Here is a 22894-nt window from a genome sequence, read left to right on the forward strand (position 1 = left end):
GTAGGGAAGAAGGATGAAGGCTAGGACCCTTTTTAAGGTGGCTTCTGCTCACTCGAAAGAAAAGAGTTTCTAGCGGTGGTGGAGCCAAAAACAAATTTTAGCTGAAGAGCATTGATCTATCTTATTATTGCAATTAATTAGGTACATATAGTGTTACAAGGCGTTGACATAGGTCTGGTGTGAACACCCCATATGGCTAGGCCTAAGTTCAACACATGATAAATAAAAATTTTATAAAGGATTGCACACGTTAGGGTGGGCAGTTGCCCACACCAGCCCACGGTAGGTCCGTTACTGGTTTCTAGTTACCTACACTGGTATGTAGGATTGAGCCTAGGGCCCATCAAGGTGCGCGCCCCACATCTTTTTGTGCCGCCTTGGATCTACGATCCGATGCTATCAAACACAATCTAAAATTCTGGAGAGTGGTGTTGACATCTGTTAATGAGGGCTGGCTATAGCTGATTGGAGAACAACATCATTTCCTTTTTATACTCTGTTCTCTCAAGCAAATCGGTTGCATACATCTTAGATTTAAGGGTATTATTTATAATTAAGTTTGATCTGCTATGGTTCGTCTTGATTCACGGAATAATCTCTTTGTCACAAGATGTACATATATGCTCAAGGCTCAATACAATAAAATAGTGTGTTTCTCATTCTCTACAGATGGCAGAACTTTCTTTCTTTCTTTCCCACTTTATTTCCCCACTTTATTTCTCGCTGGTGCAACATTCTTGCTCAGTTTTATTCTACTGCAATTCTGTTCTTTCAGAACGAAACTAAGAAAAAATTGAGATTTTCATTTGTTATTTTAATCAATTGAACACAAATCTGAATTCTGCTAGTCAATTGAGAATAGTGAAACTTAGTTTGATGATGCATGTCAATTGAGAATAGTGAAACTTAGTTTGATGATGCATGAATTGGCTCACATAATCAATAACTTAGTTTAGATGTATGAATAACAAGGTAATCGGGGGAGGGGCAAAAGTTAGTTTTCTTTAAAAACATTGGGGAGTCTGGTGTTTAAAACCCTTTATGATGTCATCCAAATGTGCCTCAAATGCCTCCAAAACCTGGTTTTAGGCTGTCATCAAAATGCTTCATATATATATATATATATATATATATATATATGGATTCCTATAGTTGGGTTTGGACAGAGGACTCCCCCAGCCTCTCACAATGTATGGGGAGAGTATTTAATCATGCCCACCCAATGCATTGCATTGGGTGGATGAGATTCGATGGAGGTTCAATGTGTGTGTGTGCATATATATATATATATATATATATATATATATATATATATATATATATATATATATATATATATATATATATATATATATATATATATATATATATATAGGGAGAAAGAGAGAGAAATGTACATGATTTGTAAGGAATTTTGAAAGGTTGAGAGAAATGAAAATGGGAACTTGTTAATTAATGTTACATGACTAAAATATTATTTCTCCTTGATTTTATTTCATTCTCTTGTGAAAAGATCAACAACCAAGATGATTCCTTTTAAGGAGCATTGGAGTCATGTACCTATCAGTCTCTCTTTCTCTTTTTAATATATATATATATATATATATATATATATATATATATATATATATATATATATATATATATATATATATATATATATATTATAGCTTTTTAAAGTTATTCAGCCATTTAATCAAAGTGGTCTGATTTAATATGATGAACGGTTAAAAGAAAAATAAGAAGAAAAAGGAGATGAGTATTTTCATTATCTAATAATAGTTAACATTTAAAAAAAAAAATTCAACCATTCATATGTTTTATATATATATAAAGAGAGAGAGACCTACACTAAAAGGAGATTAATCACCACCATCAAAGGAATAGACATATAATATCATGGGTGTTGCAACTGAAACAGAGGCCTTATGGATTAATGCATCCCCAATGCTTGCTCTAATTACAAATTAATTATTAAATGCATACACAAATTTGTTGCCTGCTTAATTTGCTTTTATACTTATGTACTTTAGGCTGTTTGCATGCAATTTGGAAGACAGACATAATAAGAGACCTCCACATACGTCCTCCCCAAGCAATTAACTACTTACCAATTGGGAAACTTACTAACTCCATTTTTACTGGTTATATGGATGGATTGTGGGATGTACGAATGAATAGCTTCTGTTTTTGGACAAACAAAAATAAAGAAGAAACTTAAGGGCGCCATTTCTGAGATCAAAGGTAATCGAGCACTGCGTCTTTCTGTGCAGGAATCTTTTCATGATGACATGGTCAAGGCTGCTCCTTCCCCATGCAAGATTCATCGAGTTGGATAAAGTACCGAAGGGTCAAGGCTGCCGCTGATCAGATCCTGTTTGAGATTTCTTTTCGTACTATATTACTCTTCTCAATTCTCATGCCTTTAGAAATATGAGAATTTTTCTTTCAGGAGCCAAACAATTTCGCGAAAGGAAATTTCTTGGTATCGGTCACAGGGTACCTGTTGATTGGGCTTCGGTTCAGATCGAAAAAGTTCAGTAATTTTATAAATGGTGGAAGCCCATGCAGCCTTAAAGATATCATGAACGAAACAACCGATAGGTTCAAAACAAAATCAAGAAATTTGAACTATTGTTGGTAAATTACATTGACTGCAACTTCTTTTTCTTTTTCCTCTTAGATCACACAGCGTATTTTTCAACTCTGCAGAACAACAGGGATGATTCACCTTGATCTGCAGAACATGAAGTCCCTTTGTGGAGATTTAAGGACGGAAATTTGGCTTCTGAATGTAATGTTCTCAGCGATTAAATAATCCGCACTTGCCCATCTCGATTCTTTAAGCGTTGTACGCAGAATCTCAACACCGCAATCGAGTAAGATCACAGGAGCTCGACCACTCCTCTGCTCTCCTCAGGTTACAGTACTTCCTCCTCATTCCGTGATCTTCAAGTGATGAACCATGTTCAACAACTGGTGATATCTGCACTACGCCCGTTTTATGTCCTTGAATAAATCCAAAACTTTCACAGCAAAAGGCATGCAAAAGTCAATTCTTGTCCCATATATTGGTATTCAAGGGCAAGCTGAATCGGGACAAAGGGAGATAAAGTGGGAAATTGTGTCACTCTCACATGTCTATCAACGTCACTGCTTCACATGAGGAAAAGGTACAAGGGGAAGTCGGGTCATTCCCCCTTGTGAAAAGAGAATTCAAGGCAAAGTTGCTGATTTCAAGACGCCCATCAAGCTTTGATCAGGTGGGCTCTTTGATGGGTGCAGCAGGTCAGTGAAGAGGTTTACAAGAACCCGTCGCCATGATCGCCCACTTCATGACTTCTAGTTGGCGTTCCTGTAAATGCTGAAGCAGTACTCTCGGATTATAATATTTATGTTTTCGGATTCGCTTGATCATATCTCAGGACTGGAGATGGGGTGCAGATGCTCGCTTTTATAAGAAATTAATGGCCTTCACATGGTGGTTCTGCAGTCCTTTTTTTAACAGGAAGATCAAAAGATGTTTGGTGGTTCTTATATATTGGCACTACTGTCGTTGTAGCAGAATGATGGGATATGATCAGTTTGATCTTTCTATTCACAAAAGCAAACATTAATGCGCTTGTTGAATCTGTAGAAAACTACGAGTGGATATCAGTATGATGTCGCCTCTGCAGTCTGCCACGCTCTTCTATCAAAGAACAAATCTTTTGATTAATAAGCTTGATCTTTGTGTTCATTGTCTCTCGATCGCTGAAAACTCCTGCAACAAGTTTGATCTCCTTAGCTTCTTCAACAATCTCTAAATAGTTTTAAAAGTTAGAACTTATAAAGTGTTAAACTTTTTGCTTTTGTCAAAATTAACCATGTAAATCACATCTACAAATTAGTCCCATCCCACTGAAACAACCTACAAGGCTCTCAGATTCAGATCATGTGAAGACAAATCTCACCTAAATTCGCTGTAGCTGTTGACGGAAGTAAAGTTAAGAAGAGCAATGACAGTGGAAATGATGGTATATCCAGCTAAGGAGATTCCTAACATGAGAATTTGTGATGAAACATTATGCTACCATTTTGTCCAGACTTGGCAATTGCATTTGTCACAACTAGAGAGAACTTAAAAAACATATAATCCACTACTGAGAAAGAAGAAGGATTGTGGATCATCGTTCTTTATACGCTATTATAGGCATCGGACTAGTTACATAAATACTCAGATTATTCTCATCAATCAATTGCTCGAAGAGTTGAAAGTAACAAGATGTTTCTTTAAAACTAGATTCAATGAACTTATTCTTGTCTCGATATTCATCATGCAGATGTATTAGAGTTTATTATGCTATCTTATTCGTTGCATGAACAGAATGAGTATTTTATCTTACTGCTAACTTAGTAGGTTACAGGCACAAAACATGAGTACCCATTGATATTGTTTAATTTTAAAATTTTGATTAAAAAATGAGTCTATAATTCTGGAACCAAATCTTTAATAACCAAGTCTACAATTCTTGAATGCAGCAAAAGATGGTTAGGGGATGTGGAGTCACAATTTTTTGGGGAATGATGTCTAAATATTAAGGGAAACTTCAAATGTAAATAATTAAAAAGTTAATGAGGTGCCAATATGAGATCAAGCAACATTTGTGGGCTGGTGTGGGGTAATTGAACGCACCAGCCCACACGTCCCTTTGCCACTGGTTAGGTCTGCGCTCGGGCCAAGCCACAACTCGTAACTGCGGCCCAAGGCTGGCCAGACACTTGAAGCCTTGGCCTAGGGCCAGCCTCATTAAAATAAAAATATATTTTAAAATATAAAATAATATATAAATTTAATTAACCATAATATATATATGTATATATATTAATAAAAATAATATTAAAAAGGACATATCAAGACGAATCGACCCTGTCTACCATCATCCTTATCTGTAACGTGGTCCAATGCAACCCACTTCAAAAAGCTTTTAAGTACTTTTCAAAAAATGAAGCTGAAAATTTGGGAACATATCCTTTTCCAACCATTTATTTGTTAAATTTATTTTAACACACAATTGGGTATAAATCATGCTTAATTGCATTTTTCGAGCATACAGCTGAACGAGCTTGGTGCCGATCGAGCTCAGGTTGCGCCGATGAGCTCAGGTCCGGTCGGCCACACAGCTCTATAGGTATTCAAGTCAAGGATTTGCAAGGCTAGCCATGCTTGTGTCACCGAATGCATGTTGTGGTTTAGAGTATGTTGCAGCTTACGTTTCTAATTAAACAAGATATCATTTGTAACTATTGGCTAAGAGAAGCTCTGAAACGTTTTGTTTTAACATAAAACTGTATTACTGTTGATGGAGATAATCAACTTAGCTTCCATTCCATTAGGGAGGTTCAAAAGATTGAGGCCTTAACAACTAGAAGTTTCAGCAATAGCATTAGTAGAAAGTTAAAACACCGACCAATCTCGAGAAAATTCAAAGAAATAAATGGGCATGTCATGCCTGAGACACTAATTGAACTTGATACTTAGGTGAAACTTCATTCTGTAAGATCCAAAGTCCGTTTGAGCGCAAAATATTTTCAAAATCAAAGATCCAAATTCAAAAATCTGGAGAAGCAACCGTCATTTGCAAAAAACATTAAAACATTGAAGCAGACATAAGGAAATATAAAGTTGATCACAACATAGTTTGCAAACCCATGACTCGGACTTAGATCGGCTGAATACTGAGTCACTAGGTCAGAGAGTTGATTGGGAAACTGGGCTGCATTAGGTCATAAATTTTTATACTGCATCCTTTTTATAAATAGATTAATGACGTAAGTTTATAGGCACTTGATGTTTGATTTTCATGAACTAAAACTAAATAACACGTAATATGACTATTTGTCTATGTTTGGTAAAGTTTAGGATTGTTCATAATTCAAAAAATAACACAATTCCGTATTTAGCAATGCACGACCAAAAAAACATTTAATTAGTTGTCAATTTTTGCTGACTTGGTGAACCCTGACTCATGGTCTAGTAAGTGGGTGATCTTAGTCGACTCGGGCAACTCACGACTCGGATTGAAGAGTTTGCCAACTATGGATTTGAATTCATTCTACTTATTTGGGCAAAAAATATAAACGGACCAAAGTTTAGGTCATATCCAATATTTACATTCATTTCAAATTCAAATCCCGACTAGAGAATTACATAGAGAGTGAAGAGAAATACATTGAAACCTACTAATGAATAGAAGTCCTGCACAAGAGAGCTAACAAATTTATGGAGTAAAGAATGAGATTTGAGAGGCATATCCAAACTTCACTCAAGGCTATGATGATCTTCCTTAGAAATTAGTGAAGGCTTCTCTTCTCTCCTCATATCTATGTAAGAGACAGAAGGTATAATTCGCAGTTTCGTTTGAGGGGAAGGATACCTTGAAAGAATGAGCTCCTTCCCCTACCTTGAAGGTTTAGAGCTGCTTCGAGATCTGGGTGACATGGTTTATAAATAAAATTAAAAATCAGTTTCCAAGCATGTTTATTGGGGCTCGGTGCCCTACTAATTCTAGTTGTTGGCTTCTTACTTGTTACTCTTTTGGCAAATCTCTTTTGGCAATTTGTGTTGTCTAAAAATGAAGTTAGATAAGCACTGTCTTATGGTTTTTGGTATTTATATGAGCTCGTAGTAAGGGTGGGCTACGAGTCGTGTACCTGATGGATAATTGGGTTCCTAACCTGTGATGGGTTGGGCTTGAACTGGTTATTTAACACTTTGGTTGGCTTGAGATGGGCATTGGGGACTAACTCGATTCGATATATTATTTAAAAACTCATCTCTTCTTATCTTTTATTTTGTTCTCTATGTCTCTCCGTTGGCATGAGACAGACAGTTGCCTCACTTAGAAACTCTTGGCATATCACCAATCATTCCTTCCTTTGGAAACTCTTTTATGTGTCGCTGATAGCTCCCTTAGAAACTTTTAACATACCATCAATGGATTTTGAGATATTAAATATAAAATGTTAAGGGTTTTACCTGATGGGTATAAAATTGACGATTAGAACTAAGCTAGCTGGGCTTAAACCGCCAACAAATACTTTGAGCCAACTTGAGCTCAATTTTACCAACATTGAGCCGATCCAGCCCAGCCCAGCCTTAAAAGAACTCGTCAATTCCTGAAGCTTCATCAGGTTGTCGTGTCACGAAGGATCTCAAACTGCATGAGAATTGTCGGAGATAAAACTGGCGGACCTCCGAATTTCTCTATCTTTGATTCTAATGTTTCTATTACTAAGGATCCCGCTTTACGTGGTCAAATAACAGATCCTACGAATCGGAATAGGCCAAGTCCCGAACGAGAAAAGAAACTCATCCCAGTGCTGCGAACTGGCCCCTTGAGTCTGGAGAGGCCGAGTAGGAGAGTCGATTGATCATTAGCGTCATCAGCTCATCGTCTTGTGTCGTTCGATCTCATTGCGCATTTTCGTCCCCCTGAACGAAGAGAGAGCCCCCTGACACCTGCCGCAGCGATGGTCCTCAGCTCCCTTTCCTCCCTCGCCTTTCCCGGCGTCGACGTCGCTTCAATCGCTTTCGGTTGCCGCGCATTCTCAAGTGTCTCTTCCACGCGCCTCTCTTCCCGCCACAGTGCCGGTGCCGTTGTTCATGGAAAGAGGTTCCAAGGTTAGAGGAGAATGGAGGTTTTCCTTTCCCCTGATTACATTTTTATGCTATTCCTTTGTCCATTCTTCTGCCTCTCGCTGGTGTGATATGTTCCCTTTGTGCAAGTATCGTTCTTCCTTTCCTTTGGTGGTGTTGGTTGTGATTGCAGCTAGAACTTGTATTTCTGAAAATTTGTGGTGCTACTGCTTTCAATTGGGTAGTGGCGCTGCGACCAGGTTGCGTAAGAGCTTCTGCGGCGTCGTCTGGTTCAAAGGAGTCGTCACCGCTGGTGGTGTGCTTTGGTGAGATCCTGATCGACTTCGTCCCAACAGTCAATGGCCTCTCCATAGCTGATGCTCCGGCTTTCAAAAAGGCTCCTGGAGGAGCTCCCGCTAACGTTGCCGTCGGCATTGCTCGCCTCGGGGGTTCTTCGGCTTTTATAGGCAAGGTATGCTCTGGCGTTTCTGTTGCTTCTTTCTCTCCCTAGTTCATCTTTAGGAAGAAAGAAGCATTCTCTGTCTCCCCTTTTCTTCGAATTTCTTTAACGCCATTAGAAGGTGCAGGGCGCAATTCTTCTTAAAATATGCGCCTGCGTTATTCTTAAGAATTAATTCTTTCCAATATTGCATGTGAAAAGGGTAGGCACGCATGTTGTTAGATCGATTCCTTGTTTTCTCCTTTTCCTTTTCAAATAATGTGATGTGAGAATGGGAGGCAAAGAGGTAGCAACATTTTTGCCTGGTCATTCATGAGTTTACCAGGGCTTTTGTAATTCGGTAACACCAAGCACAGAGAAATCACAGGCAATGCAAACAAAAAGAAAAAGAAAAAAAAGGAAAATGCAGCCCATGTTTCTCCACTACTCCTTGTAGAAGTGAATTCATTTAGGCTCTATGATTGTTGATCACGGGATGAACTTATAAACACAAGCTGCCAGATCGCAGGTATGATCGTTCAGTCTGTGATTTCTCAACTTGTGTCCAAAACAAAAGGCCGACATGTCTTAAATACTATTTGTATATGAACAACTGAATCACCGACTATAATCTCGACTCTATCTGCGGAAGAAGGATTTGGTTTGGGAAAATATTGCTGAAACAGGTCGATTTTTTTTATAGTAAAACTATGAGAAAGGAAAAGAAAAAATGTTCTAGAACTGAATTTCCTGGAAACTGCGGTATTATCACCATTTTGGAACTCCGCTATGTCTGTAGAAATGAAATTGTGTTTTCCATTTTTCAAATTTTGTAAGAAATTAGGTCTTGTAGTTCCCAAGACATGATATGGCCTCCACTAAGCAATTACCCTCTGGTCACATCAAAATAAAATTTGGTTCTTTGATTACCTTTCTAGCAATGTTTATGTTCCATTTCTGCACAGATAAGATTGGTTGTTGTGAATACATTTTCTAAATGCATGTTTAACTTCAAATTTTAAGATAATTACGTAAAAGAGACATAGGTTGGCAGATGAGAAGCCTGAACGGTAAGAGTAGATAACGAGCAACAGCTATAAGTTGACAAGATCCATGGCGAAGATTTGAAATTTGAAGGTGGCGTTAACACTGTTTAGAATTAAGGACAAATATGGGATTCTTGCTCTCCAGGGAATTTTTTACGAGTACCTATTGTAACAAACTGAAGATAACGCTTTTATTGTAGACATAGATATTGTGGACATTTTACTACTATCTTGATATTCATATAAAAGTTTCTCAGCAGATATTAAAGAACAATTGTCTTGATATTTTCATGATATGGTTCTAATTATATTCTCAAATGCCATTGCTGGGAATTTCTTGGGGAGATTTTTTTAGGAATGTTTTCTTATAGTTTTTTTTAGAACCAACTCTGAACATCATGTAATGTAGAGGAAATTTTTGTGTAGCGATGTCTCCTTGTGGGTGTGAAAAATATGCTACATAAATTTTTGCTTTTCCTCTCTTTCACCTTATTCTCTCTTATGTAGTATATTTTGCTGCAAGCGGGCTGGGGAGGACCCCTTTCCGTTTATTAAAGCAACAAAAAAATACGATAAAAAATGAAAGAATTAAGAATCACCCTGCAAAGCAAGGTGAAACACGAAAAGTTCTCTCTTATGTGCTTATCATTGAAAGTTCTTCCTGATACGACAGTATTGTGCTTATACTTCTGTTACTAGGCTTCTTTTTCCTTCTATTCTCATTAAGACAAATGCATCTTGAATCAGGTTGGAGAAGATGAGTTTGGCTATATGCTTGCAGATATTCTGAAGGAAAATAATGTAAATAACAGGGGTATGCGTTTTGATCCTGGTGCTCGAACTGCCTTAGCATTTGTTACACTGAAGGAAAATGGTGAACGTGAGTTCATGTTCTACCGCAATCCAAGTGCTGACATGCTGCTTCAGGAATCAGAACTTGATCTGGACATTATTAGAGCGGTATGTTGTTTATGTGGTTCTTTTAGCTGTTTATGAAGGTTATCCTAAACTTGATGAATTAGTTCTCTTCTTGCAGGCCCAAATCTTCCATTATGGTTCTATCAGTCTTATTTCAGAACCATGCAAGTCTGCCCATCTAGCAGCTGCAAAAGTTGCAAAAGATGCTGGTGGTCTTCTTTCATATGATCCAAATCTGAGGCTACCATTGTGGCCATCGGCAGAGAGTGCAAGACAAGGGATTCTTAGCATTTGGGATACTGCAGATGTTATCAAGGTTTCAGATTCTTGATTATCTTTTTCTCTCAAATTCTTTACTGCATTAGGGATCGTATGGCTGTCGTATGCCTGATACGTATAATCTGCTGTGTATTCCTTTTACTTGTATAAACAGATAAGTGAAGAAGAGATTTCTTTCTTAACTGGAGGAGAAGATCCATATGATGATGCTGTCGTCCGTAAGCTTTTCCATCCAAATTTGAAGCTTTTACTTGTAACTGAGGGACAAGATGGTTCCAGGTACTACACAAAGGTAATCAGATGTGATGGATGGAAAAAGATTATCCATCTGTGGGCCTGATGTGTTTCCCATTAATATAGTGCATAAATTTGTTGAAACCCCAACAAAACAAGGAAGAATATTAGGCACATGCCTGATACTTCAACATCAAGAAGTAGCTAAAGCATAAAAGTTAATGTTCCTCAGCAAAAGATTATGCTATTTCAATTTGAAAGAATAAAATTAGCTACGTAATTCTCCTTTAGAATGAAATCTCTCTTTGTGCCACAACAAATAATTTATTTTGTACAAATTAGTTGGCCTCTTTGGTCTCTTTGTTAGCCATTTCCCAGTCATCCAGTGGTTGAGAAATGGACTGACCAGATTTGCCTATGTTGGGTGGCCACGGCCTGTCAGTGGGTGCTAGAGAATGATTCAAATCTTATGTTTGCCATCTCTGACAATTTCCAAACCCTAATATCCAGAAAATGGACTAGCCTGGGTCACTGCATGGGCAAACCTGGTAGTTGGTTGATTTTCTGCTAACCCAAGCCGCTCAATGAAGTGAAACTGTGAAACACCAAATATATTAAACTTGAAAATTTTTTTGTTACTGATCTGATCCAAAATTCTGCTGGTGAGTGACAATAAGGTCTATGACTCTATAGCATGCCTTCAATATGGAGGTTCTTAGCTGTATGATAAGAATAAGAATCAGTTCTCTTCTAGTCTACTCTCATAACTAGAGCGAGTTGTTGTCTGAACCCATCCTTTAGGTGTCTGAAAACTGAAAAGCATATCCTGCATCTGTACTGGCAGCAGATCCCTGATCCTAGTTTTCTTGTTTTTCATTGTGGCCAACTTTTTTATCCCTCTCCTTTTGATGGCTTGATTAATCACTTTTCTTCAATGTTTTCCTTTTCTCATTGCTTTCTTGTTTTAGTTTTACCCTTTTTCTTGCTGAAGCTAAAGAAGAGCCTGTGGCTTTCTCTGGATCTTTATATCTTATTCCATTTCTTGTTTTCCTTTGAGATCTCCCAGATTTTTCTTGTCAATGAACACATACTGCTGCTCCTGGCTTTTAATTAAAACACCCTTTAAACAATATTACTGATTTTGGACGATGGAAATGAATGAATAATAAACAACTGTTGGGAACACTTATTTTATGGAAAATACTTTTATGCTGTCATTCCTATTGCAAGTGACACTGCAATTTTGCAGCATTGCACCATTAATGTTTGATTGTTAATTACAGGACTTCAGTGGGAGAGTTGCTGGGTTCAACGTGAATGCAGTTGATACTACTGGTGCTGGGGATGCCTTTGTTGCTGGATTTCTCTCACAGTTGGCTGATGATCTTTCCTTACTCCAGGTAATCACATGTTCTTTAACCTCAGATTCTTTTCAAAATGAACATTTTAGCAATCCATGCTTTAATTGATTTTTAGCACTATCACCTTTCATTACAAAAGCTATTGGATCTTGTCTTTCCCTGAATGTGGTAGTAAAGGTTGTCCTACCTTTTTCAATCTAATTTTTGCCTCACTTTTGAGAATATGACCAGGTTCCGATCCTATACAGTTTCTGTGCATTTTTTATGCCTTTTCTCTTACGAATAGATTAACATACAATCAACTCTTATTTTAAACTATTATGTACTCAACGTTGCTACTTGGTGGTGATATGTCCTTGGAAATTGAGCCAAATTATTCTCTGTTAGTGTTGTTCATTAAGGATGAAAACCTGTTTCACAAGCTTATCACAGATGAGCCAAATCTGGGCTCAACCATTACAAGCTAGGCACGGACAAAAACATTTCTAAAATTTTCTTTGTAGTTTTTTTTTAATTGTTGAGCCATGTGCATATGATGCATGCATGCTTTGTGCCCATCTGTTCATGTATGAAGCCAAGCATCTCTTTTCCGTTGTTCGCTCCATAAGCCCAAATGTGAATGATCCAACCTTTGCCTATACGGCCTTATTGGAAATAAGCATTTTTCACGAGACCAGCTCTTTGTTTCCTTTGCTTCCCCTACCTATGACTAGCATGTTCTGAGAAGGAAGAAGACATCGTTGCTCTTATTGCCATTGGTATTATAATACCCTTCTCGTTTATCCTTTGTAAATATCGGTATCGACCCCTCCCTAGAATTAGGCAGGGGCCGATCATACCCTTCCATATACGGGTTGATCAGCCCTCTAGTGTAGTGGCCGATATTTCAACCAATTGATAACAAAAAAAAAAACAAAAAAATGGCTTGTACATCACGAGCCAATGCATACCTTCCGTTCAGGTTTCCTGTACAAGCTGGCAATCGATATTTACAAGATTGAGTTTATCAAGCTTCAATATACTACGGCCCTACGGGGTACATTTGCGCTGCAACACGTGTGACCGAGATATAGTTTTAGGAGTTAAACTAGGTAACTAATGTTGACATTACTAAATCTTGTCAACTTCTATTTTGGCAACTTTAGCTTAGTGATTCTGTGGTTCCAGCGGTGACAGGAAAGACATGTATTGGGATTCTTACTTGCTTAGGTTGTGGGCTAGATTGATATTGTCCTTGCTCGCAATTAGCAGTCTGTCACAAGCTGCTGCGGTATTGTGAAGTGTCAGAAAAGCAACTGCCATCAAGAGCTTTCCAGCCTGAGAACTTGAGATCTCAATATGAAAAAGGTCAAGATTTCAATACCCGGTGGGTTTGTGTTTCTGTTTTTGGCATAGTCTGGTAGTGGTTTCACAATCCCAACTTGCCTGCCAAGTAAAAAGAATATCATCATATACACAATACTGTCTCGTGGAGCTCGTATAAGTAAATGCCAGCATGTTCACAGATAATACGGTGATTTAACTTTCAGAATGATATTTATTTGTTTCAGGATGAGGGCAAGCTCAGAGACGCTCTTAAGTTTGCAAACGCATGTGGGGCGCTAACAGTCACCGAGAGAGGAGCCATCCCTGCGTTACCAACGCGAGAGGCTGTACAACAGGCAATAGTGCAGTTCGCTGCGTAGAATGCTGGCACTTGTCGAACCTCGTCATTCGCATTATCAGATCCCGGCTTAGTGACATAGAATACCTTCTGATACTACATTCTGTGGCTAGTTGTGATAACCGTGCTTCTCTGTTTCTTACAGAATTTTACGTGTTATGATCCACGCAAGCTCTTGTATTTTTGTTTGGAGGGCAGGTTCATTGAATTTTGGAAGCCTCCCAGCTAATAAAGTTATTACAATTTAATTTGAGCTCTTATTACAGCATTCATCAGATCCAATGAAAGTGAGTAAACGTTAAGTCTGTAAATTGCCAAGAAAAAAGAAGATAGAGAAAAAAACAGAAATTCGAATCCCGTTTTCACTCCTTGCAAAAGCATGGTTACATGTCTCAAAGGTGTGCCATTCTGTACCAACTAGGAAGACTCCTTATCACAGAACAGAGAAGACAATTTTTCATAAGATCCCCAAAACTTATCCCTAGAACCACCATCACCAATCAGACGTGTTCACGACCTCTTCAATCGTGGAGCGTGCCCAAGATGTCCTCGTCTCTATAAAGATGATACCTGAACATATTTTTCACACCATCATTTACAAAGGGGAAATTCGCAAGAGAGAAAAGGAAAACGATGAGAAATCACGAAAACAATAAATGGCAGCAATGTTCTAGGAAGACTCACTCTTTGTCTCCAAGTTTTACTTCGGTACCGCCATATTCGGGCAAAAGAACGGTGTCCCCTTCTTTGACAGATACAGGGATAATTTTCCCCTCTCTGTCACGCCCACCCGGTCCGACGGCGATAACCTTGCCAGAGTTCAACTATGGAGGAGAGGAAAAAGCACAAACACCAAGAACGGAGGGGTCAGCGGAGAAGAAGCAAGACTATTCATCGAGAGAGAGAGAGAGAGAGGGAACCTTAGTGGTCTTCTCCGGAAGAAGGATTCCGGCATTGGTTTTGCTGGGAGGAACAATCTTCTCAACGAGAACCCTGTTCAACAAAGGGATGAGGCGCTTCGCCATTCCTGTTTCGCTTCTTCTGAGTGATCTGCAGAGCCAAGAAGACACTGGTGGAAGGCGGGTGAAGACGAATATAAAGGAAGGCTTTCTCCTCCTACAATGGTAGCTTCTAGATGCTTGTAGAAAGCTTCAGTTAGGGTTTAGGGTTTTCGATCCAGGATTCATGGTCCCATAAATTCGTTAAAATTCACATGGGGTTCAGTCTTATCTCGGACCCGGTTTGAACTTTGGTCGCCTGGTGGCTAATGGGGCGGGTCTTCAACGAGTCGGATTTTATTCAGAACCCAACATTACTGGTTCGTTTTAAGCGGGTCTTAACATCTTCCTTTTGGAGTTGGATTTAATCGAAAACAAAGAGATAATAACGAATCTGGATCCACTTAGACAATGATGTATTATATATCGAGTTATATGAATATTATATTCAAATACAACACTAGGTAATGTCCGGCTCTAGTATGGCTTCCCTATTTATATTTATGTATTTATTTCCTGAACTTGTGCTTGATAATCTAACTGCTTGTTTTGGACCTGGCATGCAGTTCTCCATCTAAATCTGAACCGGTTACGCTAGTGGGTTATTGCCTCTTGATCTCCCCGGGTTACAAGAAAAATCAGATTTGGATCCGAATTCAGGCCTGTAACATCCTCTACACGCTAAAACGGGCCAAGGGCGTTCTGGTCAATCACTTACTTTTAACCTATAAATGCATGGCTGAATTTGATTATTTTGATGCACAAATAGCCTTTATAGCTTATCAAATCTCTGAAATTTTAGATGATGGAAATTTGGTTCTTTGGAATCATAAGTAGACATACAGATAGACTGATTTAGGAACTAGTTGCTGGGTTCTGAACCATGTTAGACTGTTAGTTCAATTCTTTATGTTTGGAATGCAAGTGGGGAAATTTTTTTCCTTCCAGTTTAAAAATATTTTTAGCATATATTGCTACATTATCAATAACTATAGTTAAAAGGCTAATAGTAAACTATCTTGGTGTTTTTCTTCTTTTTCGTTTGTTATACCAGTTTGTGAAAATAAATTTCGTTCTCAATTAACTGTGTTCACCATCATTGGTCTCACATTTTCCTGTAAATATGGGAATGAAGCACAGCATATATTAGCTGTTCTCATGGGAAGCTTTCAGCAGTTTTCGAACTGGATCTCCCGTCCAACCCCTTGCTCTCATAGTATATAAGGTCTGCTTTCGATGTCTCAGGATGCTACCTCCACCGTGCTTCAACTTGTTCATAGTGACTTTCCTTTTGCAGCAGAAAGTTGATGCCTATAGATTAGAAATGAAGACTGGCCGCCCCTTCCATTGTACCAACCTTGAGGGCAGAAGCTTTCAACAACTTGATTTTTGGAGAAACATATGAGCTTGTTCCTTGACGCCCCTGGTTGCATCTCAGAATTGAGAAGCAACCTTTACAAAGCCGGAAAACAAATTTGGTTATGCGAGTAATGATGAGTCGATGACTCGCACCAACAGGAGCATCCAACTGTCATGCGAATGGTTCTTATTTTCACTGTAAGCAGTTAAAAGAACCCTATTTCCACTGTAATTCCTTTCGGGGCTTCTCATTGCCTCTATTCTTGGATCCATAAAACTGGTGGCATGTTTTTTCTAATGTGACAAAATTTCACACAAAAATTCATGGATTGTCAAACTAAGGCTCCTCCATCAGATCCACGATTGAGAACTTCAGTTTACTCTTTTATATTCGCAAAAAGTTTGATTTAAAATCAGAGGATGGAGGATCTGGTATTAAAAAAATCCATGAATTTTAGATCTTGAAGATCTAAGATCAAACAAGATCAGAGGTAATCAAATGCCTCCATGATGAAAAGATTCGCAATATTTTTCATAGCATGGGGAGGAAAAGAGATGAAAACAGATGAACCGGACCTGAATTTATGAAAAGCAAGAAAGATATTAGAATGGAATCAAAACTAGGAGATTGGTTTAGCAGCTAGCTTTATTTGGAAACTGCGATAACAAATAATATCAGATATATCAAACAACAGGGTTCTGAGAAAATAACCTTGTGAGTTTAGCAAATCATCTTGGTGAAAGCCACCGTCCGACATCTACTAAAAAATAAGGCATCAGGAGAAACATATCAAACATATGAAACAACAGAAAGATTGAATGTTATTACTTACTAGTAAATAGGAAGAGAATGACATGATTTAGTGTTTCAATAAGGTCATGGTACAGATAGACGATAGTTACAGGCACAAGAACTAGTAGATTGAAAATTTACTAAACATAACTGTTGCTTCGTAATAGTGTCATTTTTCTTGAATCATTTCGGGGTGCTGGATAATGACAGATTCCAAACCATTTCGTGGCAGAAATATTTTCCAATAAGATGATATTCAACTTACATACATGGCTGCAGCTCCACAACCTCAGAACAAGTAAGCAAATTGAAAATCGGAAGATTCAAAAATCCAGCTATACAGCTATCCTCTAGACCAGATAATCAAATAAATCACTGGCAGCTGAGAACTTGTGGACAAACTACATAACGAAATGTACGTAGAAAATTTGTTCTCTAGGCTTCAACTGTTTCGTCAAGAATGGGTTAGCTCAGCTGTGATTATCGGCACATATCGATTCATCAAGAAACCATTCAAGAGAAATATGACAACTGTATTTACATGTTTTATTTCTGAACTTCCACGCAGTTGCTGGAGGTGTCCCAGAAGCACCTAGACTACCAAAAAAGTAACACCAGTTTTTTTGTGGGCGGGCTCTAGATAAATTTTATAACAATTTGATAAACATCATAGGTGATAATCATTTGCGCTCCATCTATTCATTGCTTTTACCCAACCACTGGTGGCGTGAGATATTCTGGAATGTGAGAGTCATTGTGAACAAGATGGCTCCAGACTGTATGTTCCAACACCCAACCTGGATGAACAAATTGCATAAGCCAATAATAATGTTGGTCCCCACAATAGGCCTGGTGAAAGGATAACCACCACAGCTCCATATGCTCGTGCAAGATAAGTACAGAGCTGCACCAAGGCAAATGCAGTTAGAAAAAATGTTTTCCCCTGTTACAACAGCATACTAAAATTTACAATCTTAATATTAAGAGATCACAACACACCGTGAAATTTATATACAGAACCACCATGCTTGCCAACAGGAGACCAGTCCTCGTCCAACCGCTGCAAATTTTGCATGATAATGCCTTTGCATTATGATCAACCCTGGGATTTTTACCATCAGCAGCCTCCTGCAAGCTTCTTGCCATTTTTGGCATCAAGGATTTTGATTTTTGGGAGCATCTTAATTTGCTACCAGAGTGTAAGTTGAACAGAGATCTTTCAGTGAACATACAGTAGACCAGAAGAAATAAAGGGCTCACTACCAGATACATGAATGGCAGCGTAATGGCCATTATGTCAAGGCTTGCCACGCTGTCCTTTCTTATTCCTCCAGGTAAACTAACTGTCCATCCGTGGATGGAAATGTGAGAAAGCATGCCATCCTCCGATGCAGCATGGCCCCAAAACCATGGAAACATCAGCAAGTACAAAAGATAAAGGGCCATTGAGAACCAGACTTTCCCATCACGTGAGCCTTCTAATAAGAACCATAATGGAAAAAAGATGTTCCTCCTTCGACAAGTTGGAGATGAAATAGAAATTGACATGGTCCACTTCTGGTATGACATGTTCTTCTCAATGAAATAAGTGAGCAGTTTTGGTAAGAAAAGTAGCAACAGGAGAAAGCAAATGTTTCCCCACAAAAGAACCTTGTATGTTGTGTCCCATTTTACATGTAATACTAAATACTCTAGCCATGTCTTCTGCAGATGCGCAGGTTTGCCATCCATTGAGAATGGCCTCAATTCAGTTGCAGTTTCATTGCCATGAATATCCACAGCCATCACTTGGAGCCAGAAGCGTGTTGGAGGCATATGCCTATACTTACTAGCATTCAAACTTCCACGATATAAGCATGATGTGCTACTACTGTAGCTCTGATGTAGCAGTAATTCTTCAACCAACTCAAAATCTCTGGAAGAATCAAATATTTTTGCCTTGACTTGATTGATGGGGGTGGTAGAGAAGATAAGGGCACTAACATCATCTCTGGCATCCGAACTTTTTATGTTCATACTATTCATGTTTCTTGAGTCAAGGGGATAAGTAACAAGGATTGCAGTCTGAAATCCCTTCCCAGGATGGAACAAGTCTGAAAGAGAAAGATCAACAAACGATACATGACCATGATCTATTCCTAGAATCCTAAACAGTTTATACTCCTTCCAGTCTCCAAGCTCCCATTCCCAAAATTCACCAACTACACCTTGTCTTGCACCAACTGTGTTTTGGATTAGGTGGTGCCTCCAAAGATGCTTACTGAATTTTGCATGCAAATGACCACATAGGTAAGCAGAAACTGATTCCCTTGCAAATATATTTTCATAACATTGTCCCGTTTCTGATGACCTAATAAATGACATAGGGAAATGGCCAAATACAACCTTGGTAACTGGCCCATCAAGATGAGCATCCCAATATTGAAGTTCTGAGCTCAAAGACTGCAGCCTCTTGTCGTTTGTATGTCCAAATAAATTTGATGGACAACGGAGGCCAACTTCTAGCGAATCATCCAAACCCAGAAATACATAATTCCACTCCTTCCCCTAGGGAAAATGTTAAACATCCAATAGACAATAAATTTGACCATCCTACTAGATTTGCTCTCTTATGGAAAAAGAACTAATTTCCATGAACTAACATGTGCAAAAGCAAATAGACGAATATTCAGGAACTCCGGCAGCAATTAGAGAGATGTTAAGAGAAGGAACACATACAAGATCGAAAGTTCATGTTAATCTCCTTCAAAAAAATTTTAGATTGACTGAATTTGATATACTGCTTTAGCATCAGAACCAGATAACAGCAGGTTTGACGACTGATTACCTATCAATGGTAATAGGTTTGCAGCCATATGGTCATGGTGTTCCTCCCATGTTACTATTGCCACCCTTCATTGTTTCATTAGAGCATGCTGACTTCACAAAAATAAATTCAATAATCAAACATGCCTATTTCTAATTATAATATGTTTTTTCATATGTGCAGAAAAAAATCAAGTCACTTCTAGAGTAGAAAGGTGCCAATTGTAGCACAATAATCTTATACCCGTAAAGCAACCAAAAAAGCACAAATTTTGCTGTTTATAAGCAATTAAAGTGTCTTCTAGTTCTACCGCAGATAGATGAATAATTGTGACACAGTAGTATACGTGCATGGATAGACCAAATAAAGAAGGTTTATACAAAGAATAACTTCTGCACAAATACAAATATATATTACTGGCTGAACCCCTTTTTAATTCATTTTGGAAACAACGGGTGTTCCTTTTGTGTCTAATTTATTGAAGAAAGAGATACACTGAGTCAATGGTATGTCGATGTTTAAATAGGTCGCTTCAAAAGGACTTAAAGCAGTGACGCTTAAAGGAGTGATTCTCTCTAAATTCGTAGCACAGTTGCCTCAATGCCCTATTGTTCAAGTTCAACCCTCTCTTTTTACAGGTTGACACTATGTATTAGGTGGAAGCATGTCATTTCCTTCTGAATCCAAAAAATTTACAGACATATTAAACATATTATACTATTTAAACTCAGAAAGATGTAGATTGCTAAAACTTATCATATAAGAACAATGTAGAAGAACAAACACGAACCAGATAGCTAAAGGAAAAGGTGAATCACCATGAGACAGATGCTCTGGACGGTGGTCAGCCTGTTGAATTGAGAGCTTATGCTATAATTTGAGAAAAAATCCAGCTTGTCTCCGACATAAGGAACTCCATACTTATCATGATTGCCTCTAATGTCGATGAAAGTTCTCAAGCTCATGCCACTTTCTTTAGCAACAGCTTCCATGGTCTGTTTATACTGGAGCCATTCAGACAAATCCTGCCGTGTCGTTGTTCTGTCTTTGCTTTTGGCATCTGCAGTGTCAGAATGAGAGCCAAACCAGTGAGAAGCAAGATTTCCTGCCGGCAAGAGAAGAACGGGCACAAAAACAAAAACAAAAACAAAAACAGAATCGCCCATTACCAGTAAGATCTCCTGTTATAAGAAGAAGAGACGGCCGGACAATTCTCAAAGCAGGAGCCAGCAATCTCTTCAGGTCATCTGCACGGTCAGGATGGTAAGAGCTCAAGTGCAAATCAGTAATCTGAACGACCCAAGTGACGTCCGAAGGGCCTCCGTCCAGGAAGAAAACCTCCCTCGACACAGAAGAATCATCGTCTTCTCCCCCTTCTTCTCGGGGCAAGGAATCCGCGTGAGAAATTGAGAGAAAGAGATACAGCAGAAGAAAAAAACGAAACAAAAACGAATGTGGTAGCATTCCCGACGGATCGTTGCGTGGTAGGAAGCATCGGGTTGTTCTCGAGAATTCACGAATTAGATCATATAAACGAAGATGGAATGGACGTGCTCGACTGTCAAACTTTCAATCCATCGTATCAGCCGCGGAACGATTCCAATTGTGAGGAATATGATTATTTTATTCGGCTTCGCCAATTCTTCTTCTTGCTTTCTGACAGGGAATATGAGCGGAAGCCTCGTGGCCGGAATACCGTTCCGTAATTAAAGTTTTATATTCTTCGAGATTAATCCACGGCTAACTTTTGATGGAATTCATGAAGATCCTTTCGACTTATCAGAATTTACAAGTATTAGAAGATAAATTCTATAAGGTCAAATGACAAGAACACTCTTGCTGTTCGTTTTCAACTTGTTACCTAATTTTCAAAAAATGGGTTTTTGACTCGTATTAAAAATCTTTAAGAACAACGTATATCAGGGATGCGCATCGTTTCACATCATCTTCACAAAGCATGACTTAAAAACAACTAAAACTCTTGCCAAAATGGGGATCCTTGTAGCTATGAAAAATCGAATGTAAGTCTAGCAACTTTGCCATGTTCCTATAGCAATTACCAAGTGATTGCAAAAGGCTAAATTATGGGAAGATTTTATGTCTCGATGCTCATAATCATCGGTCTTGATTTTTTCTCATTTGTTTAAAGAATTGTTTTTCGTTTGTTAATAACAAAACATGCAATTAAGTTAATGAAATAATGTATATGAAATAATCAAAAATTTATAAGATAATGAAATAACAGACGAATGTATGAGATAACGCTAAACATAAGTATAAAATAATATTTATGAGATAATAAAATATTTATAAATAATAAGATAACATATGGATGTATGAGATAAAGCTAAATAATGTTTATGAGATAATAAAATATTTATGAGATAATGATATAACAATATCAAGAGGATAAACGAAAACACTTTTATACGGCTTAGAGAGGTAATTTGGTAATAATGATATGCATATATAAACTGATGTTTTTTATCTTTATCAAATTCTCAAATCTTTTTCTTGATGTTTTCCTTTTTGTTCCTACAAAAAATTTATTTTTTGCATTATGACGCATGAAATTTCATACACCACGAAAACAAACGTATATAACCAGCTTTGACAGAGGGCAAAATGTCATGCATCTCCCTCCTAAAACCACAAAACGTGGCGTAAGGAGAGTGGCATAGGCACATTGTGCCCCTGGTATAATTCATATTCCCTGTTCATTCTCTTGACTTGGTGCATGAAAAGATGGTCAGTTGCATACATAATTTTATGGAGAGAGAGAGAGAGAGAAAGAGAGAGAGAGAACTAGATGAAGAAACACAATGAAAGTTTGATATTCTCAAATTTGAGATAGGAGTTTGATTTCAAATCCACGATAGGTGAAATTCACTACTTTTGGAGCAGTGGGTTTCACAAGTTTGGATCTAAGATCTGCATTGCGTTATGAAAACCATGAATCTATAGGCCGAAAGGGAGAAGGTCGAACTACATATCCAAGGTTTTAAGATCTACATGGATCTGTTGAAACCTTAAATATCAGACTTGAAGCTATCAGACATAATCCCACTTCGTGGAACAAGATATGAAGAAGGTATTGGCATACAAAAACTCGAGGATATGAAGAGTGGCTTAGGCACATGCACACACACGTACTTATTTGCATGTTAATATTCATTTCCATATATGTGCCCCTCAAGCACTGATTTTGATTTTTCAAAGGCCTAACAACTATCTGTGATAGGGAATTCTGTTTGTGTTCTGGGGCTGAGCCAGAGGCACTCATTCAATAAATTGTTAGACATAATAAAATGATCAAGGGGAACCAAGCAAATAATTAAGCGGATTCAAGTGTATGAATAAACAAATTGTTGGGAGCCACC

At 38.2% G+C, this 22894-nt stretch overlaps 3 protein-coding genes across 3 annotated transcripts; 1 reads left to right on the forward strand and 2 right to left on the reverse strand.

The window, feature by feature from the left end:
- Positions 1–7304: 7304 nt before the first annotated feature.
- LOC116262109 (probable fructokinase-6, chloroplastic) lies at positions 7305–13806 on the forward strand. Its single transcript, XM_031641201.2, has 7 exons — positions 7305–7663; positions 7864–8090; positions 9851–10063; positions 10140–10337; positions 10455–10592; positions 11818–11934; positions 13446–13806. The coding sequence occupies exons 1-7, from the start codon at positions 7513–7515 to the stop codon at positions 13578–13580; spliced, it is 1179 nt and encodes a 392-aa protein (XP_031497061.1). The 5' UTR covers positions 7305–7512; the 3' UTR covers positions 13581–13806.
- An 82-nt stretch (positions 13807–13888) lies between these two features.
- On the reverse strand, positions 13889–14677 carry LOC116262110 (10 kDa chaperonin, mitochondrial-like). The gene is made up of 3 exons (XM_031641202.2): positions 14479–14677; positions 14243–14382; positions 13889–14128 (listed from the first exon to the last, which is right to left on the reverse strand). The coding sequence occupies exons 1-3, from the start codon at positions 14581–14583 to the stop codon at positions 14080–14082; spliced, it is 294 nt and encodes a 97-aa protein (XP_031497062.1). The 5' UTR covers positions 14584–14677; the 3' UTR covers positions 13889–14079.
- A 2252-nt stretch (positions 14678–16929) lies between these two features.
- LOC116262108 (putative metallophosphoesterase At3g03305) lies at positions 16930–21213 on the reverse strand. Its single transcript, XM_031641200.2, has 4 exons — positions 20684–21213; positions 20333–20574; positions 17708–19255; positions 16930–17612 (listed from the first exon to the last, which is right to left on the reverse strand). The coding sequence occupies exons 1-4, from the start codon at positions 20976–20978 to the stop codon at positions 17460–17462; spliced, it is 2238 nt and encodes a 745-aa protein (XP_031497060.1). The 5' UTR covers positions 20979–21213; the 3' UTR covers positions 16930–17459.
- Between the last annotated feature and the right edge of the window lie 1681 nt (positions 21214–22894).

Source organism: Nymphaea colorata, chromosome 10 (assembly GCF_008831285.2).
Source record: "Nymphaea colorata isolate Beijing-Zhang1983 chromosome 10, ASM883128v2, whole genome shotgun sequence".
NCBI lineage: Eukaryota > Viridiplantae > Streptophyta > Magnoliopsida > Nymphaeales > Nymphaeaceae > Nymphaea > Nymphaea colorata.